Source organism: Hylaeus anthracinus, unplaced genomic scaffold (assembly GCF_026225885.1).
Source record: "Hylaeus anthracinus isolate JK02 unplaced genomic scaffold, UHH_iyHylAnth1.0_haploid 11985, whole genome shotgun sequence".
Lineage (NCBI taxonomy): Eukaryota > Metazoa > Arthropoda > Insecta > Hymenoptera > Colletidae > Hylaeus > Hylaeus anthracinus.
This window is the reverse complement of record NW_026534333.1, coordinates 3,923,269-3,935,535: the sequence shown is the minus strand read 5'-3', so window position 1 is coordinate 3,935,535 and position 12,267 is coordinate 3,923,269. Positions and strand designations below refer to the sequence as shown.

The 12,267-nt window shown below is 45.1% G+C and overlaps 1 protein-coding gene across 3 annotated transcripts; it reads left to right on the top strand.

The window, feature by feature from the left end:
- Window positions 1-2,764: 2,764 nt before the first annotated feature.
- On the top strand, window positions 2,765-11,685 carry LOC128887120 (protein bowel-like). 3 transcript variants are annotated; one of them, XM_054142623.1, is made up of 3 exons: window positions 2,765-3,495; window positions 6,131-6,917; window positions 7,402-11,685. In XM_054142623.1, the coding sequence occupies exons 2-3, from the start codon at window positions 6,142-6,144 to the stop codon at window positions 8,243-8,245; spliced, it is 1,620 nt and encodes a 539-aa protein (XP_053998598.1). In that variant the 5' UTR covers window positions 2,765-3,495; window positions 6,131-6,141; the 3' UTR covers window positions 8,246-11,685. The 3 variants fall into 3 exon arrangements, with proteins under 3 accessions (XP_053998598.1, XP_053998600.1, XP_053998599.1); XM_054142625.1 differs by lacking the exon at window positions 2,765-3,495 and adding an exon at window positions 3,504-3,855; XM_054142624.1 differs by lacking the exon at window positions 2,765-3,495 and adding an exon at window positions 3,504-3,918.
- Window positions 11,686-12,267: the final 582 nt, after the last annotated feature.

Genomic DNA, 12,267 nt, shown 5'->3' with positions numbered 1-12,267 from the left:
GCCGATCTCCTTCTTCAGTGCCGGCGCCGGACGAGATCCCCACAGGTGGACCTACAACCTGCCCCACGATTTTTCACCTTCTACCAAACTTGGACGGAATTTTTCTATGGGGGATACAATTTTTGGCGAGAGACCACAAAAATAGACAGTGTGCGATTCTGGGGGAGCTATCGGTATTTTAACCCTTTGGAATGGGATGACATTGTTCGAGAGGTGGTTGTACTGGTGAAGATTAGACAAATGTGGTATATGCAATGAAATTTACGTATCTCTTTACGTGGAAAGAGAAGGGGTAGTATCGTTGTATGGGGACACGATTGTGAGTAAGGGAGGAAATAGATGGAGCTGCTGGAATTTCAACCCTTTGGACTGGTGTTACGCCTTCTGAGGTGAAAAGTAGTTGTACAGGTGAAAATTAGGCAAATTTGTTGAAAATGAAAAGCAAATGAAAATATGGTATCCAGTAAGGGACAGAATTTTCAGTAAAGGAGGAAGAAAATAGATTCTTATTAAGGGTGATTCGTGGAGCTACTGGAATTTCAACCCTTCGGACTGGGGTGACGTTCGAGGCGATCGTACAGGTGGAGATCAGGCAAATTTATCAAAGATGCTGCGCGTCAAGTTTTCCATTCAAGTAGGACGAAGAAGTGAATGGGAACATGGTGTACACATAAAATAAAAATAAAATAAAAATAATTGACTTGGATAATTAATGTTGGCTACTCGCTCGTTGTTCGTTTAGTTTCTAAATTCGAGTCTCAGCGGGCAGGTAATCGCCTCGACGCGTGGGCGGTGTGCCAAACAAAAATTCGCTTGATAGCGAGACCCAAAGCGCGCAAGTACCTAATAAATAACGCATTCAGTCGGTGCCGCTACCTCCGGAGTCTCAGGTGTCACAGAAGGGGGATGGAAACGCAAACGAAACGGGAAACGACGACTTGGGACGCGGTGGATCCTTTGAATGGACTCGGCCAGGTGTGTAAGTGTCTCTAGCGAAAGATTCTTACTGGGAAAATTGAAGCTAGATGACGATGAAATCGAAACGACGATTTCGGTGGAGACCAAGCAAAGAGGCGACGAACGACTCTAGTTTGTAAAGGAGGACGATTCGTAGGCAGCGTTTATCGAACGCTGGAGGGGGGCACGGAACCTTAGTATTACGCACCTGTTCCTCATACCACGTCCCTACCTAAACCTTCTGCGTTCAACCTGCGCGGCATCGCATCGTAGGTACTGGTAGATAGAATACCCGCGGATCTCCCTCCCTCGTTTCTGGTCCCCTTTGCTCTACGTCTCTGTTAGCGATGGGCTCGAACTCGATTAGAGCTCCAATCATCGACCAAATGGCTCGTTAAGCCACTAAAAAAATGAATGCCGAAGGTGAGGCGATAGCGAAAATAAATCTGTATAAGTGTCGTGAATTTGGCGGCGATGAACAAAATTAACTACTACGACGAATCTTAAGTTATCTAATCTTCGATAGAGTTGAAAACAAATTTTAATCCTGTAGAAGCCTCCGCGAGTTTTAACCTGGCGTTAATTGACGCTTAAAGTAAAATGTAGGGAATCAGACCTATGGAGGTGTAGCGAACAGTAGCGGACAATAAATATTTCGATGATTAGACGTACAACGTAAAACGCATTAATGCATCCGATTTCTTGGTAGACTATTATCTTGGACATTTCCAGAAATAGAAGACTTATCTAATTCCGCCGCGCTTTATTAATCGCGCCTCGCTTCCCTAGAATGTAAACGCGAATCTAACGCCTGGTATTACTCGCTTCCCGTGTTTCCCGTTAGACTGACGACTTCGATTAAAGCATACTTTTACAATTCAGATTAGATTAGCGCGATGGCGAGGGAGGCTATCGACTTTGACAAACCGCATTCTATTTTGTAGAAGTAGAAAGAGTTACGTCGGAAACGGTTAATTTGTGTTTTTCGTGTTTTGTTCAGAAATTAATTTCAACGAGTTTTTAACGTATTCGTTATATTTTGCCCTTTTTCCTCGTGCATTCTTTCCACGTTAAGCGCTAGCACGAAAAACGTTTGTGGGAAGCTTTACACCGTTCTAATATACACAGTGACTCAGGTGTCAAACGGTGCAGTAGGTCCTCGGAGACTTGGGCCCAAAGTCACTCAATCTCAGTCGTCTCAGGGCTACTTTTGCTCGTGACATAAAAGAACTCAACGCTCGACCATACATCGTACTCGCTAGGACAGAATAAGGAGAGTTATTTTGAACAGAATATTCTTTGATGAACAACGTCATTTACTACTCCAAATAACTACAAAATAATAATTCAATACTCCTTCAATACTCCTTCAATAAACAATACTCCTTCGAAAGTATTTACAGGTATGAAAAATTCCCCCAAAATTCACGCCAAAAGAAGTATCAATAATTCCTCGATAGCACTCAGACATGAAAACAATTACAAAAGAAAATAACGCGTCATTCGAAATGATCCATTAGGCAACATCGCGTAAAAAGCGTGCGTTCTCCGGATCCTCCCGAAGAAATAAATCTTCCCGAAAGTTCCCGTTCGAAATAATTTACACGCGAACCCAGTCTATTCTGCCCGATAAAAAAATCCCAACAAACACGTCGAAATTTTGATCCAGATAAGAGCATCGCTCCCTCCTCCGTTCGAGCGTCACGGTTGCCCGTCAAACGTCTCGGGTTAACCCACCGCGGAGAAACTTGTTCCATCAGGGACACGGTATTGCGAGGTTGTCAGTCCCATCTCTAGAGCCCTGTGCTCCAGGTTCTCGTTCCGTCTCGGTCTTACTCCGATTGGCTGGGCACCGTCGGATTCTGTCGCACCGTCGACGGCCAGGAGCGAGCCACTCTGAGCACAGCATCCAGCAGCAGCGCTACTAGCGGCAGCCGTACAGAAAGACTCCCAGGCAAGAGTCCGTGGTCGTTTTTACCTGTGTGACCATGTGCGTGTGGACCATGCGTGTGCCACGGTCTGCGTGGGTGTGCGCCGAGGTAGCCTACCTGGCGGCGTCCGACACGCAGTAAACCGCGCGCTCTTTGGTATCCACGATCCAGAAAGAAGGGAACGGCCGTCCACGGTTTTCTATCGCGTTGTTTCGACGATCTCCGTCCAGGAAGCTCGAATACGTGACAGTGTTGAGCGACGTGCCGCGATCCAGGCAGTAGGATCGCTCCTGGGAGCGATCGAGCCCACCGAAACGGTGGATCCTCCGCGATCGAGCTCGAGTGGGTTTCTCAGTGTCGCCAGTGGTGGAATCCAGTGTATGTGTGCTTACGTGGGTGCCCCGATAGGTTGTTTCCACGATAAGAAGGAATTCGAGTCGCCGAGGACTCGATGTAGCCGTTCTTTAAGCGGCATTCCTATCGTCAGCGACGTCGACGATCCATCGCTGGACAAGGATCGAGAATCGCCGTGGGAGATGCGACGGGTGGACCGTTCGAGAATAATAAACGCGTGATCTGGGAACGTTCCTTGGCCGGCGTACACCTGGTGAGCATTTTCATCGAGGATCGGTCTCGTCTGGCGGTTTTCGTGCGGGATACGGGGAAAACGAACGGGGCCCACGTTCGAGGTGCATTCCTGTTGGGCATTCGCGATTTCAACATGGCCGTTGGGACTAGCCGTGACCGCTGGGTCCGCGGAAGCCATGTTGGCAGGTGTGCTCGACTCGAGATAACCAGTTCACGTTCGTGGAACGCACGCGGCTGGCGAACTGGAACGGGTTCCACGTATTATCGAGGAATCGTGGATACGCTTCTGTTGCCATGAATTTTCCGCGATTTTTCGTGGTTTTTCGGAGTGAGGGTTCCTTCGGTGGTTGTACCGCGTACAGGCTCCTGGGCTGATTAGGTGCGCTCAATGGAAATTACGAGTGGTCGAAGCCGTAGGGCAGCCGTGGGCGGTTTTTAAATGGTATCGTTTCGTGGATTGTTTTTAATAACGCGTTGTATTGTTTTTCAAGTGTTATCATAAATGCGAACACTTTTAAAATAACGTCGTTTGGGATATTATTTTATTTTATAATTATCTGAAGTAATTGCGAGTGATATCGTTGTATATTTAAATACATGTAAAATCTCGAGGAAATCTGGACACTTTTTAAACGATATCAATGATGAATTAGTGATGAATATGATTCTTGAAAATTACAACAGATGAAATCACAATAAGGGAGAGGAAAAGAATGCGTTGACATTTTTGAAAAGTCAAAGGGCTAACCTGAACAGGAATATCGAACTATCCGTTGTGAAATTTTTGTTGGAGATTGATGAATGAAAAGAGTAAACAAACCTCTCCAAGCAAGTTACGATGGAACTTCTGAGGCAGTGGCGTGTGTAGATTAACCAGGGCCCCGTGGTTAATCGCTCCGAGTAATGTCGTTGTCCAAACTGAGAAGACTTCTTAATATAAGACTTCTTACTTCGTTAACCAAGAAAAATGGAAATAAATAAACTGGTATATTTAATCATTTTTTTCACGTCAAACAAGAACCTTTAACTGTTACATGAGGGTTGTCCGAGGAAACCATACAATGCCTATGGGGTCTGTCGATCGATCGACTCTCAAACCTTTTAAAGTTATTTAGGTACTTTTTCTGATTACGATGTTAGACATTTCGAAATTGACCGTAGCTGCCAAAAATCAACGAAAAATTTTGTCTGTCGGTGCTTATACAGTTCCTATTGACCTTTTTGTGCTCGCGCTATTAATATTTTATTCTCGCTTTTCTACGGTGTATCTCGCGGCAAGTATAATAAAATGATACAACACGTTATGTTTTATCGTTTCACTGATAAACTTTATCGTACAACGCTTTACAAGTTTCCTACTAAAAACTTCCATCAAAGACGATTACTAGTTTATCAATCATAAACGGTAACCTATGAAAGTAGGACACGTGGCTGATATTATAGTAAAAATATGAATTTTTCTATGAAATTAAACGCAGTCTAAAATTAAAATTAGATTTTGAGTTATAAAGGAAAGTACTAAAATAAATTAATACAAATAGTAAAATTCGGTGATTTGACTTGCCTCTAGTGTTCGAGACACGTGAAGGTTCAAAACAACTTTTCAACAATGTTGACAGTAAATAAAAATGCTATTAAAATATCCTGGTATTTATCGCTTGAAAATAACACGAGTTTAACGGGTGACTCGCGCTAGTACCAAGATGGCGGATACGTTTAGCCTTGTCAAATAGATTTGTAGTACCCAAAGGATAATTGTACGCGAGAATGTTAGCACTCATTGTTCTTATTATTATTACCTCTGCAACGAACCGTTTGGTTCCTTTTTATTCGAATGGATTGGTAGATTAAACGAGGATTTAGGAGCGTTGTAAACTCTGCCGTAGTCCTTGAATCGCGTTTCCAAGGCGTTTCGTAATCGAGGTACACGTTACCGTTTTGCAAGAACGTGAAAGTAACTTTGATGCTAATAATCACGATACTTCAGATATCGCTCGTGGGATTTCCACTTCGGATATTTTAAATTTCCCCCAGGCTAGACGTGATATAAATAAATGACAGTGGAAAAATATTTAAATAAGCGACTTCTTCGATCTTACGCAGGCTACGATAATATTCTCCCTTTTTAATACAAAGAAATGTCCGAATAAAAGTAGTTCCATAGTTAGGCCGAAAGCTACTGGAACCGATATTCGAGGCTTTTACGATCTGGTTCTTTACAGTTAATACCAATCAAGGCATCCGGTTGCGTCCTAGCTTCCTCGAGGGTCGACTGGCACACTGATACGATACGTCTATCCCGGTAAAATCGGTGCCAAAGTAGATCCTGAATCAAAAAATTTCTACGATGGATCAACTTCGCAATTTTTAATAATAGTTACAGAGTCATGCCTAGGTATCTCGTAGATAACTTAAGTCCGGATTACATCGGAGCATAAACTACTCGGTTAAATACGAAACAAGCATTTTCAATATTTTCAACCTTTTACCATAAGCTATCGAGGGATATCTTCCGATATACCACCGTTTAGATTACGTCTGCGCTCGTATCGGTGTCCCGTTTGACTCCTGAAGAAGCTACCCGCAAGTCCAGATGGCTCGCTACGAGCCACGAGCTACCAGAGTATCACCAATCGTCATCGTCTGAATTGCAGGTGTCATCGGTATGCCGACGGACATCGTGGTTTCGTCGGCCTCGGCCTCGGCCACGGTCTCGGAAGAGACCAGCAGAGGTCGAGACCTGAGCCTTGGGCCGTCGTCAAGGTCAGCCGCCTCTTCAGCCTCCTCGTCCTCGGGTTCAGGGGCGCAGTCGACCTCCAGAGGCTTCGACCCATCCAGCGCCCTGGCCGCTTATCACCATCATCGACACAGCCTGGTGGCGGGTCTGGGTCACCCCCATCATCGCGAATCGTCAGCGTTCGTGCCAGTCGTGCCATCCAGGCTGCACCTGGCGCCCTATCCCGGGGAAATGCATCCCCACCTGACAGGTCCTCCCCCGTCCTCGTCGTCGACGTCGAATTCGGAGCACGAGGTGGGCGCGGAGCCTTCCGTCGCCAGAAAGTCCTCCTCCAGCTACGAGATCATGGCGATGATGGCCGACAAGAGGAAGGAGTTAGCCGCGAGAGCTCTCCTTCTGCCTCCGCCGCCCCTCTTGGAGCCACCCCCTGGATATCCCGTGTTCGCCGGTCCGTTCCCAGCCGGATCGGCTCTCTACCCACCTGGCGGCCCTCTGGCCCATCAGCACCTGGACAGAAGACTGCTGAGGGCTCCTGGAAGAGCCTCCAGGCCCAAGAAACAGTTCATCTGCAAGTTTTGCAATCGGCAGTTCACCAAGAGCTACAATCTCTTGATCCACGAGAGAACCCACACGGACGAGAGGCCGTATTCTTGCGACATCTGTGGCAAGGCTTTCAGGAGGCAGGATCACCTCAGGGATCATAGGTAATTTACGTTGTTCATCGAGAACGATGGCGCGGAGTGAATGGGCACGGGTTTAATCGTTCGAACCGATTGCAGTACTCGATCTAGGGAAACGTGCAGAGCTTTCGAGAGCACGATAGTTAACGTCGATACATATTATCGTAGGAAATCCTCTTCCAAGTTGTAAACTCTTTCTAAATAGGGCAGTGGTCCCAGGGTTAATCTTTTGGAGGCAAAATGTGGTCTGTCCTGGGTAGTGTACTCTGTAAATTATTCGAGACGTCCCCGGTAATTCGTATTCCATAGCTACCGATATATACTACCCTTTACAACTATTTCTTCTCACCATTGCCAATTTCCCTTTCTAATCCGATCCCTCTTTACCCTCGTCCTATGAATTATGAAGATTGACAGCATTTTATATTTCGTAACTACCGATGTATACATTCCTTTGCAAGTATATCTTCTCGTCGCAGCACCGCTAATTTCCCCTCTCGGATTCCAGGTACATCCACAGCAAAGAGAAGCCGTTCAAGTGCGGCGAGTGCGGCAAGGGTTTCTGCCAGAGCCGCACGCTGGCGGTGCACAAGATCTTGCACATGGAGGAGTCCCCCCACAAGTGTCCCGTGTGCGCCAGGAGCTTCAACCAGCGCAGCAACCTGAAGACACACCTGCTCACCCACACGGACCACAAGCCGTACGAATGCACCTCCTGCGGCAAGGTCTTCCGCAGGAACTGCGATCTGAGGCGGCACGCGTTGACGCACGCGGTGGGCGACGTGCCGCCCGAGGCCCTCGAGGAAGCCCTCAGGGACGACGACAGCCCCGAAGAGGACGGACCGGAGGCTGGCTCGTCGTCCTCGACCTCCACGTCCGCGAATTCTTCTCTGACAGCCGCCACGACGAACTCAGCGTACCAATCCCAAGGATCCTCCAGCCAGACGCAGACACCTCCAACTCCAGCGTCTTCCCTGCCTCAGAGACCTCAGCTGCAGATCAGAAGAGACTTGCTGCCCGCCGCGAAGCCGTCCACGGTGACCAGCGGCGGGATCGGTCATTCCGTCGCCCAGAATCCACCACCTGCTCATCCACCACCGCCGCCGTTGATACTGACCTCCTACAGACGGAGAATCGGTTCGCCGGGTCCTTCGAGGGTGCTCCTCGAGCTGCAGGAACGCGAGAGAGAACGGGAACGGGAGATCGAGCACAGCAGGGAGAGGGAACGCGAACGAGAACGAGAGGAAGAGGTGCCTCGTCCTCCAAGAGCGCCTACTCCTCAACCTCCGCCGCCACCTAGGCCAGCTCCTGCCAGGCAAGGGTTCACCATCGCGGACATCATGCGTCGGTAGAAGGAACGTTCGACGAATGCCAGTGAATTCAGGGAGGATGCGATTTAAAACGCCGTTGGCTTGGGAATCGATCGAGTGATGTTCCTTTTTGCATCGAGTGGGAAAGGGACGTGGCTTGTGTTTGTTAAGGCATTGTTCAGGCGAGGCGACTTACGCGCTAGTTTTCGGATGTAGCTTTCAGTCGATACTCGAAATATCAGTATTCAAATATCACGTCCTGTAACTATCGCGCGGCTATTAGATGCAGCGATTGTTTCTTTAGAATTTCGCACGTTTCACGAATTTTCATTCAACACCATCCCGAGTATCCAGTTTCCAACTGACTGCATGCTACCTCTGAAAATTCACGCGTAAATCGCTTCGTCCGGGTAAAGGAATTCTCCGAATGGCGTGGATCCAAGTGTCGAGGCTCTTTTATCGAACTGTGAATTTATCCTGCTTGGATCTTGTGCCTCTCGTTTCGTAGAGATTCGCCTAACCACGGTAGGAATATTGTCACGAAATTCGTACGACGCCATTTCTTGCAACCGATATTAGCAAATCATGTAAAAATATATATTTTTTATAGCCGAGGTTCGTCGAGAGCGAAATTGAATTACCGATCATGTATTATATCGTCGAGTTCAATGATTAGCGAACGTCAAAGCATTCTCTAACTTTTCCTCCTTTTGTGTTTTTTTTTTTTATATTAAGAATTAAGCGCGTCAAGTATTCACGTTACTTCTTATAGCTACTATTAATAGAACGTACGTTGGTAAATACAGATTTTTCTAACTTTTGTACATATCGATGTATAATTAAGAAAATGTGTGGGTCCACGTGATTGTTGATTTTCCGCGGAAAACAAAATGGAATTTGCGAAAAGAGAAATTATATGAAATTGTATAAAAATTTTGTAACAGATGTGCTTCGAGCAAGTGATGGCATAAATTGCGTGTGAGAGAGGGTTACGATTCGATTAACAAATAGTGACAATATTTTTGCTGTCGCGCGATATTTTAACCCTCTACGAGCCCACGTGACTTTCAGGCCTTCAACTATTAATTGTTTTTAGTGATGATTTTTTTCATAGAGAAACTTCCCTAATTTTTGTACAACTTTGAGAATATTTTAGGCACGGTTCAAAGTAGATTTGGTAATTTGTTGAATTCATTTCAACAATCGGCACCGTCAACCTGAAATATCAAAGTAAACGTCTCGCTCGTTGTCCGCAGAAAAGACACACTCGGTCCATAGAGGATTGATTTGCGAAAACAATTTAAATTGTTGCTCGACGATAATCTCTGGCCATGATACCGCATGGGAGAGGATGGGAAAAGTACAATGTAGACAGTCGAATCCATGAACCTCGACGAAGATTATGTTAACGCGTTGCGTGCGTAATTGTGTATATAGAAGTATACGTTGAAATTCAGTCGACGCTGGAATACTAAATTTTATTTCACGAGTCGCGCGTGAACGAACAATTTCGTGACCGTCGGATCATGCGTGGCGGACTGCGTTTATAAGTTAAAAATCTGTGCAATCTTCGAATTTCTATTTTGCACGAGTGTCCCAGGGTTAACGTAGAAATAAGAAAAACAAAACCAGTTAAACGCCCGTTCTAAAAAAAAAAAAAAAAAAAAATTCTGTCCGAGTGTAATTAGCGCGTACCGTTCGACATAGTTCGGAGGATTTAGAATTTCAAAAGTTATCCGAATATGAGATCAAGAAGATTCTCTCGAATGTAAAATTTTTCGTTTTAGATTCCAACGTTTTGGTTGATCGATTGATCCTCCGATTGTCTTGAGCGGTGCATTTGGGACACCCTGCTGCAACACGTTCGCTACCATCGCATCCTGAAGAGCGATGACTGTTAGTTTAAAAAAAATATAACTCGATTAATATCGTGGTACTTCATTCTGAATTTCGAGGGTTGTTTTCACCCTACGAATAAGAGTATCAGAGAAAATTCTGGCTTAGTATCATCCACCACAAAAAAGTTAGTATTCCAAGAATTTAAATTGTTACCTAGCGTTATAATTGATGTCCGAGTTGACCAGGAGCCACGATGTAAATTAAATTAATTTATTCCTAACGCGATTAACAACACCAGTGACACGTGGTAGCGAACGACGTTGAATGAACGCGTATTTGAATGATGTCGCGAATATATAGATCGTCGCTGAAATAGAGAGGATGACGCGTGAATTTTCATAGCGGAGGTGAGATCTTTAAGAGGTCCCACGGGAAAGAGTAGACGAGCACGTCGAGTTGGTCGAAAAAGAAGGTCCACGGGGAATGGCTCCTTTGTCCACGGGGTTTCCAGGAGGGGGTAATGCAAATTTCGTGGCCACGGGAGCAACCTGTGCCACCGTTGCCACGGGTGACAGGTGCAATAGGGTGTCGAAGCTACTTGGTTTTTCGGTGGTACCTGCTCCCTTCTAAAAATATATATCCCCGACTCTAGACCAACGCCCGTGTCCTCTCCTTTTTCTTCTGTTGTTCGGCCGGCGAGGATCATTACGGGTTCTTTTGTGACCCGGGATGCACCTAACCGCAACGATCCTCCACGGTTTTACTGCCAACCCGAAACGCGTTTTCTTTCGGTTGGATCTCGAGGGGACGAGGGGACGGACCTCTTGGAATTCGTGAGTCGGACTCGTTCCACGCCTCGTTTCACGCTGGTTCGACGTCGAACCCTTTCATGCGGGAGCGTGTTCATCCCGAGAAATGTTTTTCGTGACCTTTCGTGACGGGACATGTTGTAATTAACGTGGACTGATCGGGCTTAGTTCGTTTAACGTTAATATTTTCGTCGACCAGCTTCTTCTTGGAGGGATGTAACCATGGAGAGTGCTCGCGATTTATTTTCAGAGGAAATGCAAAGAATTCCGTATCGACCATTTTAGGAACATATTTGTTTACCACTGAGAGAGTTTCGTGATTTTTTATACGAGGAAAGAGTTGTTATTTAAAAAGTTGTAGACAGGAGGTCTGGATGAGGTCTAGATTCGAATCCCTTACATTTGCGTATTTAATATTAAATAAACTATTCCCGTTCAGCCCATATTTGCTATATACATATATATTTGTACTTTCGACGACACCATTTGCAATTAATTTTTAGGAAGTTCATCGAATGAAATTCCTTGTATGCGTGCGAAAGTAACGGTAGAGCGAAGTGTAGCTAGAGTGGAAGACAAAGGAAATTAAAATATTTTGTACTATTTTTAAACATACCTAATGTATAGTGATATATGGAAAATGTACAATATACTATGTACAACGAACGTCGTCCGCGGGATCAATTACAAATTCGCGGACGATTCAAGTGTCCTGTTATTTTATACGTTATCAGTTTACGTCTTGCACGAGCATCTATATTTTTAGATATATAGGAGAGTTAAGCGAGTTTGTAAATTATATTAAGAAAAATGAAATAAAAGATATTAGAAGCACTCGTACGTCTACTTAAGTTTAATCGTAATTAATGATGCCAGTATTGCTGCTTGTAACGGGGCTTATATCGTTAAATAAATATTAATTTATTTATTTTTATTGATTTGATAGCATCGATCAAGTTTTCGACGTTATTAACTGTAAGTATACGATACGCCAGCACATTTTCATCGGTAGGTAAGTCATTGAACCGATAGTATCGGCAGATAATAGAATGTCTATGGTATCAGCAGTGAACGACCATGTTTTCTACATAACCAACATCGAGTAAGGAAGGCAGCGTTCTGATGGGCAGTTGGTAAACGATTAATAAAGTTTCCTGCATTGCCAACAGCTGGTGAAGGAAAAGAATACTTTACGAGCAGTTGGTAAGCCAGTTCCCGCGAAAACTAAGCTGATTCAACAAACTGAAATCGGGAAAATCAGTATTCTGTACTTACTTTATGAAGTGGCGATGATTAGAACGACAATCGTCAGAAATGACTATAACAATACGACAAGGATAATTACATTTTATATAAATATAAAATATACGTTTGCAAAACTATTCTCAGCTTGGTACTAACTTGTCACGAGTGCCA

Excerpts from the sequence above, each read along its gene's own strand:
- LOC128887120 (XM_054142623.1), top strand. The coding sequence starts at position 6,142 with ATGCCGACGGACATCGTGGTTTCGTCGGCCTCGGCCTCGGCCACGGTC. Across the intron at positions 6,918-7,401 it reads GATCACCTCAGGGATCATAG|GTACATCCACAGCAAAGAGA; the intron begins GTAATTTACGTT and ends CTCGGATTCCAG.